The sequence below is a fragment of the Furipterus horrens genome, unplaced genomic scaffold (genome assembly GCF_987537825.1).
Source record: "Furipterus horrens unplaced genomic scaffold, mFurHor1.1.pri manual_scaffold_11, whole genome shotgun sequence".
Lineage (NCBI taxonomy): Eukaryota > Metazoa > Chordata > Mammalia > Chiroptera > Furipteridae > Furipterus > Furipterus horrens.
Window position 1 is genome coordinate 100733649 of NW_028327181.1, and position 16163 is coordinate 100749811.

Below are 16163 nucleotides of genomic sequence, written 5' to 3' on the forward strand. Positions count from 1 at the left end.
AAAGCCTCGCTGTCGGCCTACAGGCCCAGTTAGGAGGAGCAGCAGGTGCAGCCCCCAAGACCGACTGGCGGATAAGGCAGCGTCCATTCCTCTTGGCCCGACGGCTGTGAAGTCACCCAGGTTCTGTTCTCCCCGGAAGGTGCGGCTGCCACCTCTTTAGGAAGAGGCTGGACGGGCCAGGTGTCCACTCTCAGGCCGTGGGGGGCGGCAACCACGGCGGTGCAAGGGGGCTTCCCACCAAGACAAACGCTAGGCACGTCCCGGTGAAAACGTCACCCTTAAGAGGATCCTCACTAGACCCTGGGGGGCAGCGCTGGCCTTCTGGGTGCCACTCGCCCTGAATCTGAGCCCCAGCCACCTGCTGTGCTCAGTCAACACCAGGTTAGGTCACTCGCTTCCTTTTTGTGCGCTTGGTGCAGCCCCTGCCAAACCAGCCGCCCAAGATGGGCGCTGAGCTAAGTGGTGCGTCCCGGGTCTCCGACGGGAGCTCCTCTCGGCTTCTGCACAGCGGCTTCCGACTGTGGCTGCCCTCTTCGCCGGGCCGCAGGGGCATCGCCAGGGAGAAGATGGGGTCCTGCCACCTACCAAAAAGGGAATGCCGGGTCAGGCGTGCCCAGGAGCCTCTCACAGTCACAACCTGCCCCAGGGCGGGAGAGCTGACTGAGGAGGTGGCCCTGCTCCCTCCCTGTCCTAGCGGTGGCAAGCTTTGCCGGGTGGCAGCACCACTGCTCCTGAGCTGCAAGAGGGGTGAGCTCCCAGACTTAGCTCGGCCTCGGCAGAACGTGTCCTCGCCGGTGGTCTAGCTGCCGGGCACGCGCACACGGGGGGGACGGCAGTAGTCCCAGCAGGGAGGAGTCACTAGCAACTCTGGGCCCCACTTCTCACTCGGAAGGCCAGGGGCAGGTGGACTGGACCCTCTCCCGCTTCCCAGACAGTGAGACTTGATGGGAGGGAAGACCAGCTGACTAGGGAGGCGTGGCCTACAGGCTCGCAGGTGAGGTCATGTGTCTGAGATGTAGAACCACATGTTATAAACTTAAGATACAAATAAGCACTGATAAGGAAAATGAGCTAAGTTAATGTAAAAAAAAAAAAGTACAGCACACGATAGGCCCACATTACAGAACAGCACAAACATAACATACAAGGATTGCCAGGCCCAGAGGCGAAGGGATCCTTAATTCTTGAACCCTTTGATTAAAAGAAGTTATTGATTTCCCCTATAAGACCCTGAAAATTCACAGAGAAAGAGAGTGTAAACTTTTTACTCAATACATACACCACGTCTACATCATCACAAGTCCTGGATTAAGGAACAGTGTCTGTGAGCTTCCCCGAGGCAGCCAGCTCCCCACCCCGAGGGCACCAAGACCCTGCTCTAGCAGCACTGCTGAGAGCGCATCTCTTCAGGGACCTCCCCCCAAGGCCGTCTGAGCTAAAGGGGGAACATCCAGGCACAGCGTGGCAGACGCCCTCTCCCCACAGGGAGTCACATCAGCCAGGGCACCCTGGCCAGTCCCTACAGAAGCCACCACACTGCAGTCACGCCTCGCACACTGTTTGCAACACCTCAAAAACTCTCTACGCTTAGCTCATTAGAGCAGACAGACACAGCCCACCCACACAGGGGCAGAGGGTGGGGTGGGTGTGGGGAGGGGCGTGCATCCCCACACCTGCTGTAGGCAGGGACTTCCAGGCCCAGCTCATCCATGAGGAGCTGCATGACGTCATCACACTTCCCATGGAGCTTCAGGACAGCCCAGTCATCCTTCGGGGTCCACTGGGGACAGAAGAAGGCGAGTGAGGTCAGCACCTCACTCCTTCCCAATGCCCTGTGCCCTGCTTGGCCAGCCCGCCACCCCAACCCCAAGGTGCATGAGGCAGAACAAGAACGTCCCAAGAACTATGGGTCTAAGGATGTGGCTCTGAGCACCAGGTCACCTGCAAGTTCACAATGTAGAGCTTGGGCCGCCGACTGGGGGGCTTGGTCATGCACCAGAGGCGTGGATACTTCTTTAGAACCTGTGGACACAGACCATACACACACCACGGAAAGAGACTATAGGAAGCTGGGATCCAATGCTGAGCTGGCCAGCTGCCAGCAGGGTCACTCCCGTCCCATCCACGGTGCCGTCTGCATACCTTTAAGCTGGAGCCTAAACACAGGATTATGTCTGCTTTGCTGGCAGCCTGGGTGGCTGCCTCCCAGTTCAGAGGCTGTCCCAGGGTCCCCCTCTCCCCAAAGTGCACAATGGTGTCCCGGAGTGGGGCCCCGCACTTGTGGCAGGCCCGGCCTGTCTGGTGTCGGTGCAGGGCGGTGCGCTCCGTCACATCGAACACCCGCACGTATTCCCTGTTGGGAGTGCAGGCCGTGCAGACCTAAGGGGTAGGGGTAGATACTGTGAGCAGGAGTCGCCGGCCTGCCCAGCCCCCAAGCCCCGGAGGGATGGCTCACTTCAATATACATGTTCCCGTGGAGCTCTGAGATGGCTGAGCGAGGCAGCCCGCTCCGCAGGTGGAGCCCATCGCAGTTCTGAGACACCACGTGCTGCACCTGGGGGGAACCAGCGGCGCTCAGCAGGGAACCCTTCCTGTCTGGCGGCCCGGAGCCCCCGGACCAGGGAAGCAGCTGGTCCCCGCAGGATGCAGGAGGGCCCGCCCCCACCACTCTGAAGCACCTGGGGCAGCCTGGAGGGCAAACGTGTGCATCACCTGCTCAGCCAGGCAGGGCTCACGGCCTGGATGCTCTTTTGGGTCATTATGGTTCAGGTCCTTAAAGGACCCTTTGGTTGAAGGTGCTCAGCAGGGGGTCTCCAGGTTTCCTGGGAGTCCTTCCCGTGTTGATGCAGAGAAGCTGCACTCTCCCCTTGGAGAGGAAGCACCAGGGTGGTACTCCAGGCCCCACACCACACACCCCAGTTAGGCCACGGGGCTCTTACCAGCTTCTGCTCGTGTAAGCGGGCGATGCTCATGTGGGTGAGCGTGGGCTCCGCCTCACTCAGGTCCGCAGCGCTGCCAGGCAGAAGGGAAGCAGAGGTCAGGTCACGCCGCCCCTTCACGTCGGGGGAAGGCTTCGTAGGCTGCTTACCTCACGTGTCTCCCTTTCTGAAGCAGCGTCCACACTCCATTAGGACCCCGATAATCTGGTATAGACGCTGCCTGCATGTTCAAGGGAAGATAAGCCCAGTGAACAGGCAGCCCTGTGTGCACCAGCAGAGCTCCCAAGAACAAGAGGCGATGGTTTCTCCCAACACTGCAGGCTGACCCTCAGATTGGCCCCTGCTCATCCCGCAGGCTCAGCATATCCTAGTGTACCTGCCGGAACCCAGATGGCCCCTTCCCCGTGCCTGAACACCTGCTCCCACCTGGTCCAGCTCCTCCTCCTCCCAGATGCCATTGAGCCCCACTCCCTCTGGGGGCTCCTGCAGCACTGCATACAGCCTGGGTCTTTGGCCACACTTACCCTCCACACCGAGGGGGGCACTGGTCAGGCTCACCTGTGTCCCCAGGGCCTAGCCAGTACAGAAGTAAGGTGAACCCCTAGGTGGGATCCGCCTCTGTCCAAAGTCACCCATCCTGACAGTGGGTGTGCTTTCTGTCCCACCCCCACACACACCGGCCGACTCTCCAGGCGAGATCAACACCACTGAATTTCCCAAGCTCCCCATCCAGTGAAACCAAGCCACCCAAGAGGCGGAGAGAGGAAGCGTGCCAGGATCAGTTGCCTGTGCTGCTCAGGCTGAGTGAGCTCCCTTCCGGGGAGCCCTGTCTCCTCCCTGCTGCCTAAGCTCAGAAAAATGCCCACCCTGATCAGCAGCCCTGACTCACATCAAAAAGAGGAACCCCACACGCAAGTTAATGAGGCTCTACGAGGCCATGGCTCTTTAACAGGTGGAACGCCTGCCCGAAATCATCTCCCAACAGGCGTGTCCACGTGACTGGGGGGGAGGGGCAGGCAGTGCACCTGCCCCCTTCTTTCTGCTGGGCTCGCTCCCTGTTGGAGTGTTGCTCCCACCTTTGCCTGTAAAATCGGACCCAGCTGTCAAGGCTGGGACTCCGGGCCCCCTCCTACAAGAAGCCGGGTGGGCTGGATCCCAGCTGTGAGCCCACAGAGGGTGTGTCTGCACTGCACTCCGGGGACCTAACACGGCTGGCTTCCCGTCGCAGCCGTTCGCCGACACGCGCCTTCGTGTCGTCTGCCAGCTCCCCTCTGCGGGGCCTGCACGCTGGTCACCCTCAACGCACACCCATCATTAGACAAATAACGTGCCGTCCACAGGGTCCGAGCTGGTCACACGCATCCCACAGCCCAGGGCAGCGTCTCAACAAAACTGGAAACGCAGCGCGTCTGTCCTCCTTAGCGGCTGCAGCCCCACTCGCACTGCCTGCCTCCTCCTCACGGGGCCCCAACACCCAGGAAAACAGCGAGTGGGGACTCAGGTCACAGCTGCGGGCTCAGCTCTGCCCACACCACCGGGGGACGGCGCAGTCACCGCCGCAACTTGGAATGAGGAGGGGCCGGCAAGGACGGGGCTCTCATGTTCCCGCCTGTCTCTGCCCGGACACATCACAGGGTTCGGGCCTTCCGAAGTGTTTATCTGCTTAGGGAGGCCTCAGATGGGGCCATCGCGAGCTTCTCTAGGCAAGGACAGGACCCCGAGCCGCTGCTCTGGGGAGTTTCTGGCGACTCCGTCGCTCCACTCGAGTGCTGCACCGCGCCCGTGGGCCAGACACCCAAAAGGGGGCGCCCGAGGCCCGCCCCGGCCCAGAGGCCCGAGTTCCCCCCGGACCCGGGAGCCGGCCGAGCGCGGCGGCCCCCGCCCCGCCTGCCTACCGTGCTGATCCCCGCGCCCGTGTAGACGACCAGGTACTTGGCGTTCCGCACGGCGCCGGCCAGCTCCCGGACTTTCCTCTGCAGCTCCTCGGGGTCGTCGCACACCTGCCGAGACCCCCAGGCCAGCCGTGAGCTCCGCCCCGCCCGCCCCAACCCGGCTCCGGCCCGGCCCGGCCCGGCCCAGGCGCCGCGGGACTCGCCTCCTCCTGCCGCCGCTTCAGGCCCTCACGCCGCCGGCTCCGGCCCTGCAGCTCGGTCACCAGGTCCGCGTTCTCGGCCAGGAGCCGGCTCTCCTCCGCGCTGCGCTCGGCCACCGCCTTCCTTAGGATGCGCGACACCTGCGGGCGCGGGGCGGGCGGTGAGCGCGGCGCGGGCAGGGAGCGAGCGGCGGGGCGGGCGGCGGCGGCGTACCTGGCGGAGGCGCTCCCGCTGCTGCTCCTCCCGAAACCGCCGCACGCGCTCGGCGGCCTTGCGCTCGGAGCGGCTCAGACCCCCGGCTGCCATGGCTCCCGGGGAGACGCGCGCTTCCGCTTCCGCCTCCCGGCAGGCTGCGCGCCGACGCATGCGCGCGAGGCCCCACCCTTCCGGCCCCGCCCGCACCGCCCCAAGGAAGCACCTGCCAGTCTTTTTAAAAGGAGTTTATTGATCATATACAAAATAAAGAAAACCTCATATGTCACAAACATACACTATGTACAGCAATAAATACCCGGGGCCTGGCCCAGTGCCGCCCCTCCTGGACAATAATTTAGCAATAAATACTGCACAGGTCGGGGTGGCGCAGAGGCGGGGCGCCCGCACGAGCCCCCTCCCCCACCTGGCCCTCCAACAACACCCCGCCGCCGGGCAGACCCCAGGGCACCCCCACCTCCCCCTGGCTTCAGCCCCGGGCTGGGCGGACAGGGTGTGAGCGCCTCTGCTTAGACCCGCCCTCAGCGCCAGGAGAGCAGCGGAGCAGGACACACGGGCAGCCCTTGTCCTGTCGCCCTACGATGCCAGGAGAAGGTTCTCTGCGCCTGCTCCCGTTTGGTTAAAGGCTTCCGGGGCCAGCAGACTGAGGCGAAGGGAGGAAGGAAGGGGCCGGGCCAGGAGGTTGCTGGCAGGGTCGCTCCTCATGGTTCCCTGGGGACACCCACGTACCAAGGCCTCTGCTCCAGGGTGGGGCGCAACTGTGTGTCAGTGCCCCAACAGGTGCAGCACAGGCCCAGGGCACACGGGCCAGCAGCGGAGCGGGCCGTCCGCCTCAAGGGCACACCCCTGTCTCCCCATCTGCTCCAAAACCAGACAGCCAAAATGAAGGCAGAAACAGCGCCAAAAAATTCTTTAGTAGCTTCTGGGGGAAAAATCGTTAATGTGTTGGTTCCTTTCACCAAACCACAGCCTAAAAAAAGTAGCTTACAAGATCCCAGAGCGGAAATGGTGCTGTAGGTTGTGGTTCGTGCTTCCCAGCTGTGGACGGGAAGCTCTGGCCAACAAGCCACCTCAGACATGGAGGCAGCAGGGACCAGACCGAGCCTGACCACCCGTCCCAAAGCAGGCTACAGCACACCAGAGCCCTGGGCCCCGGCGCCGGCCGCCGAGGCTGCTGCTGACCGTCAGGGCGGTGCACGGGCTTGAGTGTGGACCAAGCAGAGAAGAGCCCCCATCAAAAATAAGCACCCCCAGCTGCCACGGAGCAGCCAGGCCTTCTCACCCATACAAAGGGCAGTCCCCCTGGAGCAGCAGCCAGGGGTCTGGGGAGGTTGGCCCATGCTCTGGAAAGGAGCTGACCTGTTCCTACAGGGTTTTCCTCTGAAATCTGGGTGTCCATTTTGGGGTGAGGGAGGAGCTGGGCGAGGGCAAGGTGGGAGGGGAGGTGCACAGTATGGTTTACTTAGTGGACACGTTTGGGAGACATGGCTGTGGCCAAAGCCCTCGATTCACTGTGTCAGAAAAGTTAGGTAGAGGAAGAGGGAACACAACACCCTCACAGTAGAACTGAACTAACAAGAATCAGACACCACCCAGTCACATGTGGACACTGAACCTACTGTCAAGAAACCAATGGAAAGGGGACAAGGGTGGGGGAGTGGCCTCACAGGGCTGGTCTGACGGGAACTGGATTCTCCCCCAGACCCAAGGAACAGTTGCTTCATATCCAAAAACTCTGACGGGAACCATGGCCTCACTAACTCCAGATGCTGCTTCTATAAACCAAACCGAGGACTTCTGCTCAGCACTGCCCACTCGCAAACCCTCCTCTTGCCTTCCTCCCTCACCTCCTCCCCCACTCCCCAGGCCCACCGCCTGGCAGGAGTGTGCAGAGGTAAACAACCACCTCCCAGCCATTGACAGGCGGGAACTGTACACGGACACGGACGGTTTGTCCCTCCCACCACCGGGACAGGGCGCGACCTCTCTTTGGGGACTGTTACAACTCTATTCCAATGCACTGCTGCTCCAGCCATCAACAACTCTTGTCTGGACCCTATGAGACGGAGGCAGGCTGCAGGGGAGGAGGCCACTAAGTGGTGTGGGGTCAACAGTCAAATCCCCACTGCAGGCTGGCCCAGGTACAGCTGGGAATGTCTCCAAGCATCGAGGACCCAGAGAAGCCCATCGAGATGGCAGAAGTTGACGCCACATCCCTGCTCCCCCCGCAGGCACACTGGGTCAAACTTTGGGGCAAAAGTCCTGCTGCCCACCAGGTGAAACCCCGTCAGGCCACACTGCTGCAGTGCTGTGCTCTTCAGGGGTTCAGGGCCCCCAGAGAAGCCAACCAGCAACCACAAGGAGAGGCCAAGGCCCATGGAGATGGCACCGGCCTCCCGGGGACGGCCACCACAGGCTCCTGTGCCTACAAGGAGCTTCCCAAGCCAAGCCTGGGAAACCGGCTGCCTCCACCAAGTGGCCAGGATGGGGTGGCAGGCTCAGTCCCAGAGACAAGTACCCCCACAAGCCAAGCATCAGATCCCTGGAAGACACAGATCCCAAAGGGAGGCGGAAGAAGGCCCGAAGCCCAGAGCTGCTAACATGTTCAGGGGAGAGGAGGGACAGGACCTGGAGACTGTAGCCCTTGTCTGTCACTGGTGGTGACCCCAGGCTCTCAAGTAGGCATCAGGGGCTGCCCCAGGTGGGCCCCCAAACCACCTGGCTCTGCCTAGGAAGCACCACCCTGCGGCACGGAACGGTTCTGGGGTCAGTGGGCGCACGGGTGCCCCTGCCAAGGCCCACGTGGAGCCTAGAGCAACAAAGCCGGGCTCCGCGGCCGGAGCAGGAGCTGGATGACGACGCCGGAAGGAAGACAGGTGGGGGCAGTCAGCATAGCTGAGCCCCGTGGGCACCCACAGTGACTCCCTGGCCTCTGCAGAGCCCCCACCCAGGGCCAGAGGCAGTGGGCACGGAAGCAGCATGGGGCGCGGGGACCGCCCCCGGTTTCACCTACCCTGCCGCCGCATCAGCTCGAGCCTGACACACATGCGAAGCCAAGGGCAGCAGGCCCGGGAGCAGCAGAGCCCCGAACTGGACCTCCCGGCCGCCCGGGACAGGTGGCGAGGCCGAGGAGACTGGGCTGGTGGGCACAGAACCTCCGCTCCGAAACGCTGCGGAGCAGGTCCCACCCGGCACCCCAGCCTGAGCCCAGCCAGCCAGTGGAAGCAAAACACAACCAAATCCAAAAACAAACACGGGAAAACAGACACGAGAAGTGACACCCACAGGTCAAAGGTCACCAGAAGCACCAGCACGAGACGCTGCACAAGACCTCACCAGGCACGGACGACACGGCACCGGCGGAGGCGAAGCAGGAAGGGCAGGGGAGTAAGTCACTTTCGGTACAACTGCAAATGTCGGCAAAGAGGACGGCAGGGCGCGCCTTCTGGTCGCTCGCAGCTCGGCTTTTTTATTTTTTTTTTTCTTGTCTTTTTTATACTAAGTTTTATAAATAACATCTGATAACTCTGTGTATATAAAAACTAAACTCCAACAGCCACAAAGACTTGTCTGTAAGTTTACAAGAAAGGGATTTTTTTTTTCTTTTTTTAAACTAGCAAAGTTTCTATTATACTTTTTTCCCTTTTCCATTTATATGGTCAAATGTTCTTGCTTGTTTTTTTGTAAAAAGACAGTTTTATAAATACTCTGCAGCTCTTTTTTTTTCTTTAGCTTTTAAACATATAATTTAATAACTCCGTAAAAGAAACTTCTCTCTCTTAAATAAAGGGCTATGGAACCACACAAACAGGTCATGTAAACAGTGACACGGGACCCACCGCAGGACACTGGACACACCCTCCACACATGCTCACCACCAGTGACTCGGTCTTGTTCAGTGCAATGCGTCAGGCGCGCACGCCAAGGCCCCTGGCCTGCAGCCACACGACGCCCATCCCCCCAGCCATCAGGCTGGTGGCCCGCCTGTCCAGGGCCCTCAAGGACACCTGCGTGAGCCACCCAGCACCCTGCCAGCCCGGCAGCGGCCAGGGCCTGTGGGCCACTCGGGAGGGAACAGCCCTCCTGCCCTGGATGCCCTGCCCAGGGACACTGGCGCCTCACCGCCCGCTCGGTCCTTCCATCCATTCCCACAGGGCCAACTCTGGATTCCAAGCCCACATGGCCTTGCTACAAAGGGGGCTGGGCGACCCCACGCCACCACCTAACTGACCAATCCCAACATACGAAACACACGACGACAACGAGGAGGTCAAGGGGCTCAGCCCGGCGCCCCGGGGGTGCAGGTTGTGCTTTGCAGGGAAGGGAGGAGGTAGGAGAGGGAGAGGGGAGGAAGGAGGAAGAAGGGGACAGGGCGGCCGAATTCGCCACGCGCCTAACGGCCCCTCGCAGACCCGCCTGGGCATGTGCGCGTCCCTACGACCGGGCGTCCGTCTTGGACTTTACTATTGTGATGACGCTGGTGGCGGCCACCTTGCCGGGAACGAGGGGCCCCAGGCCGGCAGCAAGGGGGCCCCGAGCGGGCGCCACGGGGCCGCGGGCCACGGTCCTGGCGAAGGTCTGCAGGGCCTCGTACTTGGAGCGCAGCGCGTCAAGCTCCAGCTTCATGCTGGCGTTCTCCGAGGCCAGCTTCTCCACCTCCTGCTGTAGCTCCGCCTTCTGCTTCTCCAGCTCCTCCTTCTGCGTCACCCGCTTCACGCGGCAGCTGGCGGCGTAGCCTCGGTTCTTGAGCGTGCGCCGGCGCTGCTTCAGCTGGACGATCTCCTCCTTGGACAGGCCCCGCAGGTGCTGGTTCAGCTCCCGCACCGACATGGTCACCAGCTCCTCGTCCGTCAGGCTGGTGCCATTCTCGCCCGGCTCCCGCTTCACCTGGAGCGGCACAGCACTCAAGGTCACGGGCTGGGCAGCCGCCCCCCTGTGCCGCCCCAGCCCCAAGATGTGCCCACCCTGCCTGCTCACCTTCAAGGCCTTGTTTCCTTTACTGGGGGTCGTCATAACCCGGGGGCACAGCAAGCAGGCGCTCTGTGAGACAGGGGGCAGAGGTCAGGACCCTGGAGACCACCCCCTTCCCCCACTGCCCGCACCGCCACCTGTCCACTCCCAGATACCTGGCCACCAGGACCGCCCTTCAGCCTTGCCTCTCCTGAACAGGGCTGCTCCCTGCCTACCCTGTCCCTAGAAAGCGAGGTGGGAGGCTAGGAGGGTCCAAGGGGGAGAGGGGAATCGAAGGGCTGTGAGGAAGGCCGAGGCAAGAAAAGGGGCTGCGGGAGGGACCAGCAGGTGCGGGAGGGGCCAGCCTAGAAGGAAGCCCAGAGCTTTAAAAATAGCCCCAGTGTGCACCCCAGAGCGGCTGTTCCCGCGAGTCACGCTGACTCAGCACATCTTCCCGCTCCCTCCCCGGCCAGGCACTCCCGAGGCCCAGGGCCAACACAGCCCCAGGGGACCGTGGCCAGGCAGAGCACTGCTGGGGCCACAAAGGCCAGCCTGGCCAACAGCAGGTGAGGGCGCGGGCCAGCAACCCTGCACGCGTGTACTCACGGGCCCCACCTCCTACAGCCCTCTCTCCCCTAGGTCGGCCTGGGACAGAGCCCTGCTCCCACAAAGGCTGAGGGGGCCACCCGACTGAGGACTCAGGCACAGGGGAGGACGAGGGGGAACCCTGATCCTCCCAGAGGCTTCTCGCTTTATTTATTCATTTTTAGAGAGAGGGGAAGGGAGGGAGAAAGAGGGAGAGAAACATCAGTGTGTGGTTGCCCCTTCCATGCCCCCAATGGGGGACCCGGCCCGCAACACAGGCCTGTGCCCCAACTGGGAATCAAACCGGCGACCTTTGGGTTCGCAGGCCGGCGCTCAGTCCAGAGCCATACAGGCCAGGGCGAGACTTCTCACTTTGAGGAGTGGCAAGCGGGCCACCCAACTAGCCCCGGCGGGAGCTCACCCACCATCCAGGAGGCACCGCTGCCGATGGAGCAACCGCCCTGTGGCTTGGGGTTGCAGCACCTCGCGCCCCTGCCGCCCCGTCCAGGGAGTTGCACAAGCGCACCCACAGTTAGACCTTCAGGGGGCCTGCTCAGCCCCCAACGGCCCAATGCCTGCTTCCTGGCGCCCTGCCCAGAGTCAGCACCCACGGGGCAGGAACAAAAGCACAAGGGCTCGGTGGCCAGGCCAGAGGGCCCCTCCCACCGACTGGTCCCCTTCCCACACTCACCTTCACTTCCCGCTTCCTAAAGCCCGCCAAGAACAGTCCTGCACACCTACTCCGGAGGCTCCTGGCTGAGCCGCTACCTGGCTAGCAGCTCCGCCCCCCACTCTGCGCACTGTTTTCCAGGTTAGATGCACGGAGGGAGAAGGCTGGCTGGCTAAGACCAGTACAGTCTCCTGCCGGGAGGAAGCCACAGAGCTTCAAGCAATTCTGATGGGGGTGGGGGGTGGGGTCTTACCCTCACTGGGAGCTGAAGTGTGAGCTAAGGAAGTGGAGGCACAAGTGGGCTCCAGGGCAGAGCCCACCGCACCCAGCCCTGCATCAAGAGGCCAGAGGCGTCTCCCCACAGCCAGGCCACCCAGGGCGTCAGGTAGGCCTGAGGCTCCAGAGCCTGGTGGCAAGAAGGTCCTGGGGGCCCATGCCCACCCTGGGGCCAGGCCCTCCCTGCGGAGCACAGGCTGGAGCGCTGGGACACCGCCCTGGGCCTGCCCCCGCTGCGTCCAAGGAGAAGCCCTGGCACCAGCTTTTCCCACCACCATGCCCCTTCCACCCCGATGCTGAGCGCAGCGGTGACTTCCTGACAGATCACACAGAAAAGTGCCTCCTCAACAGATTCCACCCTCTGCAGAAGGCCTGAACTCAGCACAAGCACAGCCAATGGGCTCCTATCAAAGGTGTGCATGAGTGCATGGGGGAGGGGCAGGCCTCAGCAAAGCCAGGGCTGCTGGCCTCTTGGCCTGGCCTCCGCCCACCTGGGGACACACACAGATCAGATGGCCTTGGAACCGGATGGGAGTGATGGCTTAGAGCACCTCTAGAAGCCAGGCAGAGGGGATCCCAAAGGCCAGATCAAGAAGCTACCCACCGCCAGCACTCTCCCCTAACCCTCAGGCTCATTCAGAGCTGGTGCTCAGTCACCCTTCTTTCTCCGCTGCCCCAGAGGCCCGGTCCACTTTGTGGAGAAGACCCTGATGGCCCAAAGCCACCAAAGTACCCTGGACCACACACTTGGGCCAAGAGCCAACAGGAAGGGGAAAGAGGTTCAGGCAGCCCTTTCCCCTGGGCCCAAGTCCAGGGCATGGACTCCAGGCCGGAGGCAAGACAGCCAGCTCCTGCTCCCTCCCCTGGCCTGCGAACCCCAGCGGCCAAGCCTCCTAGGCAGGCGTGATCTTGACTGCCAGTCTGGCACCCCAACCGATCCCCGCCTCACTCCCATCCTACCCTCAGACCGCTTCCCAGAAGCCCTCAGCCACTGAAAGCCACTCATAAGTAACCGAGAAGCCTTAAATAAACACTCCTCCAGGAATCTGCATTTTCCTAGAGCATAAAATTCCAGCCCAAAGATCAGCTGAAGCAGTAAAACACCTGGTATCTCCAAGCCCTGGGCTGTGTGTGTACAGGGTGGGGCAAAGGTGGGCTCACAGTTGTTCGTATGGAGAATAACACATTAATAAATATTACAGAAATAAACTGTGTTTCATGTACTCACAACAGTAAACCTGAATTGGGGGGGGGGGGTCCCTGAAGACAAACCACCATACCAGCCTAACCTAGCCATGAACCCCTGGGCAAAAAGGGCCCTCCACTGCAGTCTAGATGAGACACTCCCCCATCCCTAGAGCCAGGAACCAGCCACATACCGTGGACGGGTGGCCCAGGCCACACCACCTTCCAGCTGTCACTTCCCAAGTCCCCCACCGCCTGGCCCAACACCCACCAGGGCCACATTCACTGAGCCCCAGCCTACAGCGGACAACTTGGGGGTGACTGGAGACGATACTCCTCCACCCCAGCCCACCCGCTGTGCCCTAAAGACTAGGCACCCTTCAAGCTCCCACCACATGCAGCCTCAGCCCAGACCCCCAGGCCCGGCTGCACAGAAGGGCAGGGCTTGCTCACCAGACACCTTGGTCCCTAACGTCTAAGTCCTGCTGCTTCCTTTCCTTTGCAGTTTCCTGGGAGGGCTGCGCCGCCTTGCCAGCTGTCCTGTCCACTGTCACCCAGGACTCTGGGCAAGGTGTACTCTGCCTGGCTCCCCACTGGACCCCACCCTTTCCTCCCAGCACCGGGCGGCCCCTCCCTCCAGGCCTCTCCAGGCTCGTCTCCCTCTCTGGTCAAGGTACCCCTCTCTTCCCTGCCCGAGGGCGCACAGCCCGGCGGACCAGCCCGTCGCGGGGAAAGCCGGGGCGGGCCGCCCCCCGCACGGCCCCTCTAAGCTCCTCCCCTCCTCTCTCGCAGAGAACTGTTTCCCAGTGTGGGGAACCGTCCCAGACGCGCGGGGCAGGGACCAGCTGCCTGAGAAAAGCCCGGCCTTAGGGAATGGACAGGCCAGGGGCTTCACGTTCTTCTTCATCGTCTCCCTCCGCTTCCTCCGCACCACCCGGCCTCCAACTTGCACCTCAGCCCAAACTTAAAAAGGCGCCCCAGCCCCTGGGCCGGCCCCGTCCGCATGTGCCCGTGGTCCCTTCCACCCCGCGTTCCCCGCCCGTGCAGACCCCGGGCCGTAGCTCAGATCCCCCCGGGCACCAGGATGAGCATCGAGTGACCTCATGCTGATGACTCAGCAAGTCTCCCTCGGGCTCTGGCACGCGAGTGACGGAGCGGAGCCGGCGCGAGCAGGGTCTTCCCAGCGCCCCGCGTGCCGGCCCTGCCCAGGCCCGCCGAGGACCCCTGCTCCCGGGAAGGCGCCGACACGGGCACCTGATGAACTAGCAGCCCGCGCCGAGGCCCCCGGGCTCCTCCGCGAAGCCCTGGGCGCCCCGCTCGACCCCACCCTTTCCTCCCGCCACCCTGGCCGCCCCTCCTTCCAGGACGCCCCAGCCTCCACTGAGCGAGCCGTGCGCTCGCCCCGCCCGCGCGCCCGCCCTCCGCCGGCAACGCGGCCCACCCCCCAGCACCCCGGGCGCAGGAGCCATCAGTGCCCTGCCCGGTGGGGAAATCGAGGCACGGGCCGCCAGCAGGGAGCGGAGCAAACCCGAAACCAGGAGCGTTCGGCCCGTGCCACTAGGGTCAGCCGGGAGGAGCCGCGGCCCAGCCGGCCGCACCCCGGCCCGGAACCCCCAGCCGCCGGCTGCCCCCCGCCCGGTCGGGCCCGCCGCCGCACTCACCCAACACACTGCGGGCCCGGGCGGGCCGAGGCCGGGACGGGGTGCGGCGGGCGCTCCGAGGCTGCGCGGGACTGAGCCGCGCGGGGGCTCCGGGCCCGGGATGGGGGCTCGCCGCCTGCGCGGGTCGAGCCGAGCGCGCTTGGAAGGCCGGGCTGGACCAAGCTCGGGATCCGCCGCCGCCGCCGCCGCCGCCGCCGCCGCCGCTCCACAGACGTCACATGATGTTTGGTCACGTGGGCTCCATTCATGAAGCGGCGTCGAGACCGGCCGATGCTTAAAGGGGAAGGCGCGGCGGCGGCAGCGGGGGCCAGACCGCACTGCGCCTGCGTACACGGGCTCCGTCGCCCCGGCAACGCGCGCCGCACCCTGCCCGGGCGGAGTCTCGCGGGACTAGCCCGGGCGCGCGCTCCTGGTGGCCACGCTCTGTCCCGGCCTTCAAGGCGGGGCCTCGTGGCCTGCTAGGGGGCTGGCTCTCCTGAGCGCTCGGTGCTGACACTTCACAAGGCCACGTGTCCAGGAGGCCCTCTCCACCTGCGCAGGTGGCGGACGCTGCGTGGGGCTCGCGCCTTAGGACGGCGGTGCAGGGACGCAAGGTCCCCAAAGCGCTCCAGGCCCAGCGCGGGAGGCGGGTGCGTGGGGAGTGGCCAGGCCTCTCGAGGCCACCCTGGCAGAGACTGGGGGCGCCGTCGTGACCCTGCTTTTTCTGTCGTGCATGGACTTCCGTTTTTTCCCGTTTCCCCCTCTCCCCTGGTCCCCAAAGCGCCTCGACCGCCCACCCATTTGCCCTGTGCCGTGGTTCTAAGCGCGCCCTGGCGAGGGGACGCTGCAATGCGGTTCTTGGACACCTCTGTTCAGGGGCTCTCCTGGGCAGCCCGCCTGCCCTGCTGGGGACGCTGCCGCTTGGCGGGGGTGCTCCCGACACAACCTGAAGGTGCCCAGTGGGGGGTGTGGGGGGTGTATCAGCCTCTGAGGCAAGGGGCCCAGTCCTGCTGTCTCCGTGCTCGGCAACTGTTTGTTGATTGACCAACCGCGAGCACTCCTGGTCCCCTCTGCAGCTCCTCTGATCTTGTGGGCCTCCCGTGAGGGTTAATTTTAAGTCTCAGCTTGACTGGGACCAGGGAAGCACAAACATTTGGTTAAACATACTGCCTGTTTCTGTGAGGATATTTTTGCACGAGATTAAAACGTAAATCGGTAGACCTGAACAGATCACCCTCCAATCAGCTGACGGCCCAAAGAGATCAGAGACTGACACTCCCAGGAGTGAGAGAGAATTCTCTACCTTCAGACACACCAGCAGCGTTGGCTTCCCCTGCCTGCAGGTCTCTGACCTGGAATATCAGCCCTCTGGGTGTCCAGTCTGCCAGCCCACCCTGCAGAGCAGACTCACTGGCCTCCATAGCTGCGTGAACCACTTCCTTAAATCTCTTTATATACATACTAGTATCTGTTTCCCTGTCCTGCCGGTTCTGTTTCTCTGGAGAACCCTAATACAACCAGCATCCTAAGGGCCTCCCGTCTCCCTGCCCTTGCCCCGGTAACTTGGACAGACACGCGCTTCGCAGCTTCACAAAGTCAGGGGGCTCAGAGG

At 63.0% G+C, this 16163-nt stretch overlaps 2 protein-coding genes across 6 annotated transcripts; both read right to left on the reverse strand.

Annotated features, from left to right (window-relative positions):
- Window positions 1-358: 358 nt before the first annotated feature.
- Window positions 359-5413, reverse strand: SIRT7 (sirtuin 7). Of its 2 annotated transcripts, XR_016514265.1 has the most exons (11): window positions 5246-5413; window positions 5035-5172; window positions 4835-4939; window positions 3089-3159; window positions 2940-3012; window positions 2456-2554; window positions 2143-2379; window positions 1942-2022; window positions 1674-1780; window positions 1146-1230; window positions 516-581 (listed from the first exon to the last, which is right to left on the reverse strand). XR_016514265.1 is itself a non-coding variant. In XM_090292533.1 (10 exons), exons 1-10 carry the CDS (start codon window positions 5396-5398, stop codon window positions 383-385), a joined length of 1263 nt encoding a protein of 420 aa, XP_090148659.1. In that variant the 5' UTR covers window positions 5399-5413; the 3' UTR covers window positions 359-382. The 2 variants fall into 2 exon arrangements, 1 of the variants encoding a protein (XP_090148659.1); XM_090292533.1 differs by lacking the exon at window positions 1146-1230 and having other exon boundaries at window positions 359-581.
- Window positions 5414-6034: 621 nt separating this feature from the next.
- MAFG (MAF bZIP transcription factor G) lies at window positions 6035-14792 on the reverse strand. Of its 4 annotated transcripts, none has more exons than XM_090292538.1 (3): window positions 14573-14792; window positions 10223-10285; window positions 6035-10132 (listed from the first exon to the last, which is right to left on the reverse strand). In XM_090292538.1, the coding sequence occupies exons 2-3, from the start codon at window positions 10256-10258 to the stop codon at window positions 9680-9682; spliced, it is 489 nt and encodes a 162-aa protein (XP_090148664.1). In that variant the 5' UTR covers window positions 10259-10285; window positions 14573-14792; the 3' UTR covers window positions 6035-9679. The 4 variants fall into 4 exon arrangements, with proteins under 4 accessions (XP_090148664.1, XP_090148661.1, XP_090148663.1 ...); XM_090292535.1 differs by lacking the exon at window positions 14573-14792 and adding an exon at window positions 14012-14068; XM_090292537.1 differs by lacking the exon at window positions 14573-14792 and adding an exon at window positions 13365-13983.
- Between the last annotated feature and the right edge of the window lie 1371 nt (window positions 14793-16163).